This window comes from Cervus canadensis, chromosome 10 (genome assembly GCF_019320065.1).
Source record: "Cervus canadensis isolate Bull #8, Minnesota chromosome 10, ASM1932006v1, whole genome shotgun sequence".
In the NCBI taxonomy this organism is placed as follows: Eukaryota; Metazoa; Chordata; class Mammalia; order Artiodactyla; family Cervidae; genus Cervus; species Cervus canadensis.
This window is the reverse complement of record NC_057395.1, coordinates 56497346-56512257: the sequence shown is the minus strand read 5'-3', so window position 1 is coordinate 56512257 and position 14912 is coordinate 56497346. Positions and strand designations below refer to the sequence as shown.

General features: G+C 49.7%; 1 protein-coding gene across 1 annotated transcript in view; it reads right to left on the bottom strand.

Moving 5' to 3' along the window:
* LOC122448912 (piezo-type mechanosensitive ion channel component 2-like) overlaps positions 1-742 on the bottom strand; it is an 88547-nt gene extending 87805 nt beyond the window's left edge. The window contains exon 1 of the mRNA XM_043480568.1: positions 649-742. Coding sequence (XP_043336503.1) covers positions 649-742 — 94 coding nt within the window. The remainder of the gene's footprint in view (positions 1-648) is intronic.
* Positions 743-14912: the final 14170 nt, after the last annotated feature.

The following is a 14912-nucleotide window of genomic DNA, read 5'->3' as shown; positions in this document are numbered from 1 at the left end:
GGGGAAGTGAGGGGAGGTTAATCAGAATCCAGGTGCTGAACCCCATGCCTGGAAACTCAGAACTGGCAGGTCTGGGGTGGGGCCTGGAAACATGTATTTCTAAAGATCCACCTGGCAGAGTGGTCGATAACCCCTTCCTGCCTCTGCAGTCACACAGACAGCGAGAGCTAGAAAAAATGCTCAGTTAGACAAGCTCGCTTGTCTGCTGCCTTCCAAGGGCAATCCGTAGACCCAAGGCTGAAGCTGAAGGCTGAGAAGATGGATTTTCCCCTCTCACAGTGCAAACTCAGTTGCAATTTACATCTCCAAGAAATGGGAGGGGGGAGGGGGTGGACTGTGGAAACAACTTATGTCTGCAGCCTGTGCGGCTCCCTAACCACACTGGGTCGGTACGCCATCATTGTCCTGCCTTCCAGGAGATGGGGAGAGGGCTGGTGGCACATGGTGGTGGAGTTCCCAGCCCAGGCCCCCTTGGGGGTCAAGCTCAGCCTTATCTCCCCCCTGCAGCTTTGCCAAAATGAACAGCCAGGTTGTGAGAATCAAGGGAGGAGGACCACCGAGGCGGCTTGAGCAACCGGGAGCTCAGGGCGGCAGACATTAGCCAGTGGGATGTCCCTTCCTGCCACAGAAACAACCAAGCCATCTTACCTGAGAGCAGGGAACACGGCAGCAGGACCCGGAAGAGAAGCCTGGACATCACCTCTGAGGCCATGGGCTCCGGGCCGCCCTGCGACGGCTGCATCTTTGCAGGGCTTCCTGCGCATCCTCTCCTCGGCACCCTGCCCGACCCAGCCCGTTTTAAGCCAGAGGAGGGGAGTCTGGGAAAGGGTGGAGATCACCCTGACCCTAAAGTGCTCAGTCAGTGGAAAGAATCGATCCTTCTGCCTTCTCCCCTCTGCCCCCAACCCCCACGGAGTCTAAAGGCTCCACGTTGACTCCCAGCCTCGCTGCCCTCCACTCTGCCCTCCTTCAGAGTGGAGGAGGGGCCTGGTTCTGAGACGGGCCAAGATAGATGCTCCCGGCCAGCCTCTCCCTCCTCTCCCCACTGGAGAACTTTCGGGAACCAGAAGCCTTGAGTTCAGAAACGTCCAAGAGTGGCCCCGTCTCCATTAGCACTGGCGTCACAGCCTCCAGGGCCTGGGCGACTTCCTGGCTTGGGTAATTATTTTTTCATTAGTTCTACCCATACTCACCTGCAACCTTCACTAGATCCTGGGGCATAGAACAGTCATCTCTGGACACAAACACAACCACCTAGGTGCATGGCTCTGTCTGCCCACCCTCCACCTCATGCCCACTCCCCCACCACACAGGGCAGGCATCTGGCCCCAGGCGCCTTGCACACCCACCCTGGACGCCTCCTCTGATGCCCCCGGAAAGGGCCCCGTGACCTGGGCATTGTGCTGGGTTGAGAGCTGCTGTGTTCCTGGGCCTGGGAACGGGTGTGGGAACATTCCATAGTTACGGGCAGCTGCTCCCCCAGCCCCAAGAGGCAGCCAGAGCATCTTCAGAATCTGGAGGGGTCTGCCTCTGGGGCCGACAGCCCAGGGGTCAGTGTTCTGGATGCTGAAACAGCCACCTGTATACACTCACTCACCAGAATTTATTGAACACCTACTTTGTGGTGGGCACTGTTCTAATGACTGGACTTCAGCAGGGAATCAAGGAAACCTGTCTAGTCTGTGATGACATATGCGGCTTACAGTATTCAGTAGTTTTTGACCCATGAGGCCAGCTACCAGCCCACTGGTCCCCAGCCTTGGCTCTTCTCAGGAGCCCTCTCAGGACAACCGAGCCTGGCCTGGCCCCTTTCCCTTGTCTTGCCTCTCGGGGTGGTCCCTGCTCCTCTGACTCTGGAGTCAGACCTGGATTTGAGTCCTGTCCCCATGATCTTGGTCTGTGTGGCCAGAAGCAAGCTGCCCACCTTCTCTGAGCCTCTGTCTGCCTGTCTGTGAAAGAGGATCATTCCCGCACCTTCCTCGTGAGATCCAGTGGGGTGATGTGTGCACATCGGTGGTCCACACTCACCATGGTGCCAGCTGGGCTTATTCTCTGTTTCCAGGGATGAGCTGGAGGCCCCTGGACACACTCTACTTGTGTCTGTCTATGCCCAGTAGCCTCCAACACTATCTAAAACCTCAAAGACCTACCAGAAACTTCTCCACAAACCAGCCAGATAATCTAGCTCCCCAGGAACCTGACTTTCCTAAATTCAAACCTAAATCAAAGTTGTTTTCTTTGTAATTCAGTCTCTAAGTTGTGTCTGGCTCTTTGTGACCCCATGGACTGCAGCACACCAGGCTTCATTGTCCTTCACTATCTCTCAGAGCTTGCTCAAACTTATGTGCATTGAATCAGTGATGCCATCCAACCATCTCATCTTCCGTTACCCCCTTCTCCTTAGGCCCTCAATCTTTCCCAGCACCAGAGTCTCTTCCAATAAGTCCACTCTTCGTATCAGGTGGCCAAAGGACTGGAGCTTCAGCTTCAGCATCAGTCCTTCCAATGAATATTCAGGGTTTATTTCCTTCAGGATGGACTGGTTTGATCTCCTTGCAGTCCAAGGGACTCTCAAGAGTCCTCTGGCACCACAGTTGGATTAACTAGGCTTTAAATAGAAGAAAATAACCAACCAATGAGGAGATGACCATGAGCTCATGCACAAGGACCAGGCTGTAACCAAACTCCAAGTGAGTGGGCACTTGAGGTATTCTGAAGGTAGACAGAGGACTTCTGTGTAGCAGTGACTCCACTTGGCACTCTCAGTCCACCCGGTTGAAATTCCAATAGGGAAAAACCCTCAGGACCTTCTCCCCTGGAGCCCTCCATGTGTTTCCACGGTATGATTTAGAACTCACCTGCATTTAAGAATCTTATAAAACAGTATTGCCATCTCACTGGTTAACCAGTTTTTAGATCTTCTGAGGGGAGCTTTATCCCAGGACCCATGTCTGGCCCTAGCTGTCTGCACTCTCTCTGAGAATGAGCTGCAGGCAAGTGTTGATCCAGCCAAATGCTGGAGTTCAATAGACTTCCCTTATCAGCTGGAGATTTGCCGCACTTAGACATCAGAGAGCGGACAATACGTTCTAGGACAGAACAGAAAGTGCCTTCTAAAACAGAATAGAAAGTGAGGGTCATCATCTCTGAACAGAGGTGGACAGACCCAGCCAAAGAGCACAGTGTACTCTGGGGAGCCTGCCCCACCCACCTAAGCACAGGACACCTGGATATTCTCCTCAGCACAGTAATTAAAATCTCACTACAAAGGCCTGTTTATTTCCTCTTTTCTCGATCCTATTGCATGAGAGTCCAGGAGACCAGGTCATCAAACGTCAAACAGATTTGCAGAGGAGAAGGGGCCGTGTTGTACAGAGCTGTGTGTCCCCGACTTCAGTGCCCAGGGATCTAGCTCTGTGGTTTGTGCTTATCTGCAGGCTTAGCTGTGCTATTGTTTACTCAATATTGTTCTGCTCTTGCGTTACTTAAATTATTTGAAAGGGAACTTTGACACTCCCACAGTGGATGGAAAAATCTATACCACTTGCCACACATGGGAAATATCCATAAAAACAAGTCCATGCTTATCAGCCTAATAACCTAGCCAGATATCAGCCTAATAACCTAGCCATAACGTATCAGCCAGAGGCGGGTTAAGGGGGTTAAGAGTTCTAGAACAAGTCACCACCCACGACTAGAGGCTGTCATCAACACGTTGTAATTTGAAGACATCCAAAGATCACGGCGTATTAGCAAAGCAAAGCGTCTTAGAAAACAACTGCAAAATGAAAAACTCCAAGATCCGGAGAGGGGCCCAGGTTTGCCCAAGGCGATACACTGGAGTTGGTTTCCTAGGAATTCATCATCCTTTCCGCGTGATATGTTTTTCAGAACAAATTAGCATGGTGTGTGGTTGTTTTCTCTTTTTAAAGGAAACTTAATTTTATGTATTTATTTCTGAGCACTTATTTCTGGTTCAAAAAAATCAAAACATAGAAAAGGGTGTGCGGGTAGCACGTCCTGTGGGCTCTCTCTCCTCCTGGCCTCCCCCTTCCCCTCCTGGGACCCAGCCAGCCCGGTTCACTGGTCTATACAGACTAGGTGTATACAAGCCAACGCACACGTGCATATTTTTTCCTTTCTTTATAAACACAGATGGTAGCACACTATAAACATTGTTCCCCACCGGGCCTCAACAATGTGACCGTGATGACGCATCTCCTCTCACTGTGCAATGCGTCTCCGGGTCTGTTTTTAGCGCAACATGGTAATTCCATGGGCAGGGGAGGAATGGGATTATTTAACTGGTTCTCTATGGCGGGCATCTACGTGGTTTCCAGTCTGTTGCTATTACCAACCGATCCTCAATGAATAAACCTGTTTATTCATCATCGCCAGCCCGCTCGAGAGGACAGCGGCAGAACAAATTCCTGGCAGTGCAATTAGCATGTGTTTCAGAACGCTGTTTTGCAGGTGTTTGTAATGTTCCGTCCCTGCAGGACGGAGACCTGGGCCAGGGAGGTCAAGACCAGGGGACATGAGGGCCCAAGAGTTGCTTTTTATTTTCTCCATTTCAAGAAATTGTCTCTCCCAGCCAAGGTCTTTGGAGGAAAAAAAAAAGAAAGGATAATTCAATTTGAGCTGCATACCCCCTGACTGGGTTCTCCATGAATTATGGATTTTTAAAAAGACAGAAAGGGAGGTGAGATATTGAATTTCCAAACTGGTTTTATCTTACTCAATTTAAAGTTCATCTCCTGATTCTTGTGTAGGTGCTGGCGTGCCAAGTGGCCACAGAGGCGTGTGTCCCGGCTTTGTGCAGGGCCAGCAAACACCGGTTGCCCTGTGGTCTCTCAGCTGGAGTATAGCCTGCCCGCCTGTCATTATATTTGGAGAAACCAGAGCCCCAGGCCTCACCACCTCCTGGTGAGGCTCATTCAGGGGACTCCAGGGCTCGCAGACCACCGGGGGTTCCCTGCTTGGGTGAGGGGCTGTGTCTCAGATTGGAGAACCACAAAGGGAAGACTTTTGAAGATGGAAAACACAAGCAGTGACTCAGAAATGCAGCAGATGAGCCTCCCGAGCCAGGAGCCTGTACCACTGCTCTGAGGCCTTCTCGTTAAAACACCAAGCATGCCTGGCCAGCCCAGTGGCTCTGCACCAGCGTGATCGTCACCCTCCCCCACTGCACCATTTGGCCTTGGCCAGAGATATTTCTAGTTGTCATGGACTTGGGGGAAGGAGGGGTGGGTGCTATTAGTATATCGTAGGTGGAGTCTGGGGTTGCGGGTGCTGCTAGACACCCCACAGTGTCTCTGCCTCCCCCCTCCATCCTCAGAGCAGAGAGTTATCCCACCTGAATGTCAACAGTGCCCCAGTGGAGAAACCCAGCTCTTAGCCTGGCCTTGAGATGAAATCAAAATGATCTGGGTGCTAAATGCTACCTTGAGAAGGTGGGAGTCCCAGTTCTGCCCACCCTGAGCATAAGAGATTGTGGACCCTGCTCTATTTCCCAGTCCTGGGCACATAGAAGACCCTCCCTGAATGCCAGTCTCCTGAATTTCTAGGCTGCAAAAATGTACACATCACATCAGAGGGAGGATGGATACATGGGAAAAGCAATAACTCAACACTCTCAACAATTCTTCTCCTCTGGGCTCAGAGAGCCTCTTTCCAGGACACTGTTACTTTATATTCCTACAATATCGCTCGGGAAGGATTGTTCTTCTCAGTTTCCAGATAGACATATTTTCCAGAGAGCTGTTCCTGACAGCTAGTTAGTGAGGCAACCGGATCAGAATCGATAAGTCCTGGATCCCTTTTTCCTTTTTTTTTTTTTTTCACAAAATGAAAACAGTTCTTCTTCTTGGATTATTAAAATGATACATGTACCTTGTTCCTTACAAAATTCAGACAGTACCAAAAACACGAGGAAGAAAATAAAAAATTACCCAAACCTGTTCACCAAGAGATAAACAAATGTAGACATTCTAGTGCTTATCTTTCCAGCTCTTTCTCTGAGCCTGAGCGTATGCGTACATTTTTACTGTTTTACCCACATCAGGGTTTCCCCACCTGGATGCTGCTGACATTCTGGGCTGGATAACTCTCTGCAGTGAGGTGTCCTGTGCATCGTAGGATGTTTAACAACATCCCTGGCCACCAGATGCTAGTGGCATCTCCCCACCCCTGAGCAGTGACAACCAAACCTGTCCCTGAAAGTGAAAGTGTTAGTCACTCAGTTGTGTCTGATTCTTTTCCACCCCATGGACTGTAGCCTGCCAGGCTCCTCTGTCCATGGAATTCTCCAGGCAAGAATACTAGAGTGGGCTGCCATGCCCTTCTCCATGGGCTCTTCCCAATCCAGGAATGGAACCGAGGTCTTCCACATTGTAGGCAGATTTTCTACCGTCTGAGCCACCAGGGAAGCTCAGAACTGTCCCTGGACATTGTTGAATGTCCCAGGGGGCAAGAGGGAGCCAGACTGCCCTGAGTCGAAAACCATGGAAATCAGTGGAATACTATGCCCAGTGCTCCGCATACACACAATGCTGGGAGAGAGAAAATGGTGAGGTTTTTGACTTCCGTGTCCTTTGGCGTTAGCGTCAGAATTGGGCATCAAAGTCCAGCTCTGGTATTTACGAGGTAAGAGCTCTAGGAAATTAGTTGGCTTCTCTGAGCCTCAGTTTCCGGTCTGCAGACTGGGACAGGGATAGGACATTGTGCCAGGAGTGATCCCGAGGGGCCCATCCAGGCCTCGCCCATATTGGTCCCGTGTATGCCTCTCCCTGCACGTCCTGCCGCAGGGACCCCAGGACCAGAAGGAGGCTGGCCCCTGGCCAGGAGGGGCAGGCAGGCTGAAGGGTGATTTATTGCAGGCACCTAGGCGAGGGGAGCAGTGAGGGGCCTGGTGCAGACGGCGTCGTGAGGTTCTGTTTGTGGGCTTTGTTTTTTAATTCAATTCTTTTGGAAAACAGATAAGCACACGTCTGCTTCAATCTAGTAGGCTAGGTTTTTTTCTTTTCGTGTAAACTTTGGTTTCTTTTGAGCTTCAGATATTAAAAAAAAAAAAAAAAGACAAATGTACTAGATCAGTGGAGGTTTAAGCAAATTGGTTTATTTCACTGCCGGGGGAATTGGGCTGGATGAGTCACTATCCTAGGCTTGTCGGATTCCTACCAAGAAGTGCATGGTTTACATGCTGATGAGGAAGATGAGGCCTGCAGCCTCCTATGGGTTGGGGAATCAGGCCCTGAGCCCATGGGCCCTTCGGGACTCTCCTTTCACGACCCCAAGTGGTCTCGGCTGGGCCTCTGCTCGCTCTGGTCTATGGTTGTGCTAAGTCACTTCAGTCGTGTCCAACTCCTTGCGACCCTAAGGACTATAGCTCACTAGGCTCCACTGTCCATGAGATTCTCCAGGCAAGAACACTATAGTGGGATGCCATGCCCTCCTCCAGGGGATCTTCCCGACCCAGGGATCAAGCCTGTATCTCTTACGTCTCCTGCATTGGATCATTTTATGGACAAGGCAGGTTCTTCTGTTACCTCCCTTGTCCATAAAATGATCCTGCAGACAGACATGATTGTGGCCCACCCCCTCCCTCTACCTTCAGAACACTAAGCTCATCCTCTCCAGGGGTCCCAGGGCCCTGAACTCGGAGCCCTGCCCGCTGTTCTGCCAGCTCACCTGGCTTTCCGTGAGCCCTGCCTGCCCCCGGGTTCTCCCTCAAGGGGCCTTGCACCTGCTGTCACACAGGTCTGCAGGCAGAGCATCCCGGCTCTCAGCCTCGAATCACCTTGTGGGGTAGAGGTCTGGGGGACCATCCTGGCATGCCCCCTCATGTGCAGCATTTTGGCAGGTGCTTCTGCCATCAACCAGTCTGTCTCTGGTTCGGACACAAGCACCACCCCCGCCCGGGGAGGGTGGGGAGTGCTGAAATCCCGTCTAGTTTTGTTCTCTATGGCATCACCAGCGTTTCACACGATCCAGGGCACAGTGAGTAAATACAGTTGGAAGGAGGGAAAGTGACCCTCGCATCTTTGAAAGAGAGATTTTTCTTTTTTACCCTCAACATCTCACTCTTTCACATTCAAGTGGGACTTGGAACATAAGCTCTCACCATCCCCCTGGGCTCCCGGGCCTGGGCCCGAGGTGAGCATCTCCCATTAGTGATGGGGAGCCGCATCCATTAAGCCACCTGCGAGGGCCGGCGGCCGCCAGCCGGCGCGTGGGCGGAGCGATGACTCAGCGCTTCCCGGCTCGGGTGTCCACGCCGCCGCCCGCCTTCCCGGGGAGCCGTCCTAGCCAGTAATGGAGAAATTATGTGAGGCGTAATTTATAGTAAAAATCAAATGAACATTAATTTTGGTGAGTCACCCATGCAGAAAGGGCACCGGCGGCTGTGGACGTGGGCTGCGGGTGAGGACGGCTGGATGTTTAATCAGAGGGAGGAGAGACTGTGCTGCCTGGTACCTAAAGTTTGGGGGGAGGGTGGGGGTGGGGACTCGAGCCCCTTTCGGTGACCACAGTCTCACATCAGCATCATCCCCGGGCTCCTGGACTCGGAGGGGACGTGGCCAGTAGCCTTTCCAGCTCCCTATTTGACAGGTGAGGACTCGAAGACCAGAGGGAGACCCCAGACTCATCAGATGTCTGGCCCCAAAACACCCTTCCCGGCCTCGCCCATCCCGGCTGTCTCCTGGGTGGTCCCTCTCAGCAGTGCCCACCGCCAGGGCTGCCTGCACCCAGTGCTGTCTCTGCCCTCCTCTCCCCTCCTCCTGGCTCAATGCTGCCACCTCTCAAGGGGCAGCTCCAACAGCTCCTCCCCCCACTTGTGTCCCGGCTTCCCCTCTGGCCTGAAATGGCCTTCTAGAAGGAACTTTCCAAAATGCAAATGGGTTGTCACTTGTCTGAAGCACTTCAGTAGTTCTTTCTTCCCTGCCCCCTCAGTCTAATCCAAGCTGGAGGTAGAACTTGGAGGGGGAGGGGCTTTGCAAGGTCAAGGCCTTCCCACTCCCTGCCCCCTCCCCCATGGGCACACCTCCCTTCTACCTAGTCATCTGGCTACCTCCTTATCTCAGGTACATGCCACCTCCTTCAAGAAGCCCTCCTTGCTTTCTCCTGGCCAAGACCCTGCTATTCCCATGGCCAGGGTCTGTGTCAGACCTGGGCTCTACACTCCATGAGGACAGGCTGGTGTCCAACTTATCCTCCCCTGTGTCCCTGGGGCCCAAGTCAGAGCCTGGCTTGCAGTGGGTGTGCTATGTCTTTTCACACTGTCTGCAGGGAAAGGTGGGTAGTGACTGGCCACAGAGAGCTGATGATGGAGCTGGGCAGCCCCACTCCTCTTCTTCTGCCCAGAAGGGAGCTGGTCCTCAGGAAAGTGGAGGGGTGCTTTTGCTCACATTCACACCCCCTGCCCCGCCATCACAGCCCCTCCACCTGGCAGCAAACCACACCCTTCCTCCCAGCCTTCCTTACTTCCCACTTAGAAGTGAAGGAGTGGGTCACAGATGACTGCTTTCACAGGTGGGTGCAAGTGCCCAGGACAGGGGCGCGTCCTCTTTTTATCAGGATGCCATCAGTCCTGTCAGTGATGAGAACATCCTGCCTGTTGAGAAAGGGGAAATTTCAGGGAGGGGGGAGATTGGAGGCAGGCAGGGCCTCCCCTAATTTCCTTCTCCAAGCGTGTGCCTCTGAGTTTTGTTCATCTTGTGGAAACTCCGACCAGCTGCCAGGAAGCCTGGCCTGATGGGGCCTCAGCTGTGGGGCAAGGCTTTGCCAGGAGGCTGACCAGGAAGGCTCTGCAACTAGTGGTTCTGGCCCAGGGAGGCTGTGACCTTTCCCCCAGGATGTCCTGGTGGGCATGTTGGGGGCACCTGGAAGCTTCCAGGGTGCAAAATCCCGCACACCTGTCCTGTGCCTTAAACACAGAACCAACGACCACCCCTCATTTGCCCACTGCCTGTCTTTGGTGCTGAAGCCCCGGGTGCCTCCTGTCCCCTGACTTCCTCACTCCCACCCACAGAAACCCCCTCGTACAGGACTGTCTCCCTCACCTCTTCTACCTGGATGTCGACTATGCACCTGCTGGGTGCCAGTGCCTGGGACTTGGGCAGAGCAGGGCTGAGCCCCGCTGTGCAGCCTGCATCCTGGCGAAGGACCCCCAAGCCCTGTAAACGGGCGAACTTTGAAGTGTGATGCAGAGAGAGCAGCAGGAGCCGACTGGAGTGGGGGTGGGGTGAGGGCCTCGGGTGGTTCTCTCGGCAGCGCCTGGCTCCGTCCAGGAAGGGCTGGTCCTTTGTCACTCTTTCTCATGAGGCTGGGCCCAAAGCTAATCTCCATATGTATATACATATATATGTATGTATGTATATTATGGTGTCATCTAACTTTATTTCTGTATTGCTTTTCTTTCTTTTTTTTTTTTACATTTTGAAGTGCCTTTATCTTTTCTTAAAAGTTTATTGCAGTATAACTGATTTACAACGTTGTGTTAGTTCCAGGTGCATAGCAAAGTGATTCAGTTAGATGTATACATATATTCATTCTTTTGCAGATTCTTTTCTCATGTAGGTTATCACAGAATAGTAAGTAGAGTTCTCCGTGCTCCACAGTAGGTCCTTGTTGCTTTTCTACCTTATATATAGTAGCATGTGTGTGTGTGTTCATCCCAAGCTCCTGATTTGTCCCTCTGCCTTTGGGAAAGTTTGTTTTCGATACCTATCAGTCCGTTTGAGCTTTGTCAATAAGTTCATTTGCATCATTTTTTAAAAATTAGATTCCACATATGAGTGATATCATATGCTATTTGCATTTCTCTGTCTGGCTTACTTCCCTTAATATGATCATCTCTAGGTTCATTCATGTTGCTGCAAACGGCATTATTTCGTTCTTTTTATGGCCAAGTAGTATTCCTCGGTGTATATATTTGTTGCTGTTTATTTAATCACTAAGTCATATCTGACTCTTTGTGACCCCATGGACTGCAGCACGCCAGGCTTCCCTGTCCATCACCAGCTCCCGGAGTCTGCTCAAACTCATATCCATTGAGTCCGTTACACCATCCAACCATCTTGTCCTCTGTTGTCCACTTCTCCTCCTGCCCCCAATCTTTCCCAACATCAGGGTCTTCTCTAGCAAGTCAGCTCTTTGTATCAGGTGGCCAAAGTGTTGGAGCTTCAGCTTCAGCATCAGTCCTTTCAATGAATATATTCAGGGTTGATTTCCTTTATGATTGATTGGTTTCATCTCCTTGCTGTCAAAAGGACTCTCAAGAGTCTTCTCCAACACCATAATTTGAAAACATCACTTCTTCAGAGCTCAGCCTTCTTCATCTACATCTGTACATGACTTGGAAAAACCATAGCTTTGACTTTACAGACCTTTGTTAGCAAAGTGATGTCTCTGCTTTTTAATATACTATCTAGGTTTGTCATAGCTTTTCTTCCAAGGAACAAGTGTCTTTTAATTTCATGGCCACAGTCACTGTCCACAGTGATTTTGGAGCCCAAGAAAATGAAATCTGTCATTCTTTCCACTTTTTCCTCATCTACTTGCCATGAAGTGGTGGGACCAGATACCATGGTCTTAGTTTTTTGAATGTTGAGTTTTAAGCCAACTTTTTTCACTCTTTTCACTCTCCTCTTTCACTTTCATCAAGAGGCTGTTTAGTTCCTCTTTGCTTTCTGCCATTAGGATGGTATCATCAGCATATCTGAGGTTACTGATATTTCTCCCTGCAGTCTTGATTCCAGCTTGTGATTCATCCAGCCCAGCATTTTGCATGATGTACTCTGCGTATAAGGTAAACAAATATGGTGACAAATATACAGCCTTGATGTCTTCTTTCCCAATTTGGAACCAGTCTGTTGTTCCATGTCCGGTTCTAACTGTTGCTTCTTGGAACTGCATACAGGTTTCTCAGGAGGCAGGTAAGGTGGTCTGGTATTCCCATCTCTTTAAGAGTTTTCCACAGTTTGTTGTGGTCCACATAGTCAAAGGCTATAGCATAGTATATATTGTATATATTCACCACGTCTTCTTTATCCATGCCTCTCTATATTTCTTTTTTTTCTTATTGACGTATAGTTGATATACAATGTTGTGTTAGTTTCTGTCATATGACAAAGCTATTCAGATATAGATATATAATGGAAAAGAATATGAAAAAGAATGTATGTGTATATATATTATTTTCCATGTTCTTTTCCTTTATGGTTTATCACAGGATATTGGATATAGTTCCCTGTACTATATGGTAGGACCTTATTATTTATCTATTCAATGTTTAATAGTTTTCTGTACACTTGTATTTTATGTTATTTTATTTTACTTGGCTGCACTGTGCAGTTTGCAGAATCTCAGTTCCCTGACCAGAGATTGACCCAGGACCATGGCAGTGAAAGGCCAGAATCCTAATCACCAGACCACGAGGGAGCTCCCTGTACACCTATATTTTAGGTAAACTTTGTATTTTAGAAGTTTTAGACTCAAAGAGAAACTGCCGCGTGCTCCGCCACTGTCACCTGCCAAGGTACTAGTAACTCATCACAACTAATGAGCCAGTGGGGCTTCCCCAGTGGCACTAGTGGTAAAGAACCCGCCTGCCATTGCAGGAGACATGAAAGATGCAGGTTCGATCCCTGGGTCGAGAAGATCCCCTGGAGGAGGGCACGGCATCCCACTCCAGTATTCTTCCCTGGAGAGTCCTATGGAGAGAGGAGCCTGAAGGACTACAGTCCGTGGGGTCACGAAGAGTCGGACATAACTGAAGTGAGTGAGCACACAGACACACACACACCATGAGCCAGTACTGGTACATTATTATTAACTGAACTCCACCCATTATTCTGATCTCACTGGTTTTTCACTCATTCCCCTTTGCTGCTCCAGAATCTCCTGGGGGACCCTGCATGACACTCAGCTGTCACGTCTCTTTAGGTTCCTCGTGACTGAGACAGTGTCTCACATTTTCCTAGTTCTTGATGACCTTTTTCAGGGGTGCTGGCAGGTGTTTTATAGGGTACCCCTGACATTTGGGACATGGGTTTGGGGGAGGCCTTCTCATCATATCCCTTCAGTTCCAGGCTCTCAATGCGACCCTGCTACTGATGAGGGGACTCAGCTTGGATAGTGACAGTCCTCCCCCTCCTTTCTACAATGGACTCTGGGAGCAAGTCCCCTCATCCTGCCCAGACTTCAGGGCTGGGGAGTTGAAGGGGCACCTGCATGAATTCTCTGGAGTTACTAACATCTGTGTGGCCTTATAGATGTTGGTTTTATACACTGGGTTATGACTCAATACTACTTGGCTAGTCAGATGGTCCTAGTCTGGGTTCCACACTTGTCCTGCAGTCCTGGTCCCAGCCCAGGAATAAGCTCTTTTTTGGAAGGAGCCTGGTTTCTTTTATTGGAAAATGGTATTAGAAACCAAAATCTGAGCGTAGGGTGTGGTTGTTGCTACTTGGTGTCATTACTTCTCAGAGTCCTGGATAGAGCTAGGAAACCTGTGTTTGTACACTAGCTTGTGTTGACACACCAGCCTCTGCAGACACACTGCTCTGGGACCATCTCTTCATCCATCAGTCTCTACATTCATCAGCTGCTGCTGCTGCTGCTGCTGCTAAGTCACTTCTGTCGTATCCGACTCTGTGCGACCCCTTAGATGGCAGCCCACCAGGCTCCCCCGTCCCTGGGATTCTCCAGGCAAGAACACTGGAGTGGGTTGCCATTTCCTTCTCCAATGCGTGAAAGTGAAAAGTGAAAGTGAAGTTGCTCAGTCGTGTCTGACTCTTAGTGACCCCATGGACTGCAGCCCACCAGGCTCCTCCGTCCATGAGATTTTCCAGGCAAGAGGACTGGAGTGGGGTGCCATTGCCTTCTCTGCTACATTCAGCTAAACATCCTCAAATCATCAGGACCTTTGAAGGGCATTTTTTTCAACTTTTTATTTTGTATTGGGGTTAATTAGCCAATTAAGAGTGTTGTGGTAGTTTCAGGTGGACAGTGAAGGGATTCAGCCATACATACACATGTACCCGTGCTCACCCAAATTCCCCTCTCATCCAGGCTGCCAAAGAACATTGAGCAGAGTTCTCTGTGCTCTACCCTAGGTCCTTGTTCATTATCCATTTTAAATATAGCAGTGTGTACATGTCCGTCTCAGACTCCATAACTATTCCTTTCCCCAGGCAACCATAAGTTCGTTCTCTATGTCTGTGAGTCTCTTCTTGTTTTGTAAGTACATTCATTTGTATCATTCTTTTTAGATTCTACATATAAGGGATGTCATACAATATTTCTCCTCCTCTGTCTGACTTACTTCACTCGGTATGACAATCTCTGGGTCCATCTATGTTGCTGCAAATGGCATTATTTCATTCTTTTTAATGCCTAAGTAATATTTCACTGTATATATGCACCACATTTTCTTTATCCATTCCTGTCAATAGACATTTAGGTTGCTTCAGTGTCTTGGCTGTTGTAAACAGTGCTGCAATGAACAATGAGGTGCATGTGTCCTTTCAGATCATGTTTTTATCTCGATATGTGACAAGAAATGGGATTGGAGGATCATTTGGTGGCTCTATTTTTAGTTTTTTACGGAACCTCCATACGATTCTCCATAGTGGCTGCACCAATTTACATTTCCACCAACAATGTAGGAGGGTTTGAAGGGCATTTTCTTTACAACTTAGCTGCCCTGGGGCATTAGAGGCTAGGTCAGGTTAGAAGCAACCTAAATGTCTATTGATAGGAATGGATAAAGAAGATGTGGTGCATATATACAGTGGAATATTACTCAGGCATTAAAAAGAATGAAATAATGCCATTTACAGCAACATAGATGGACCCAGAGAGTGTCATACTGAGCGAAGTAAGTCAGACAGAGAAGGAGAAATATTGTA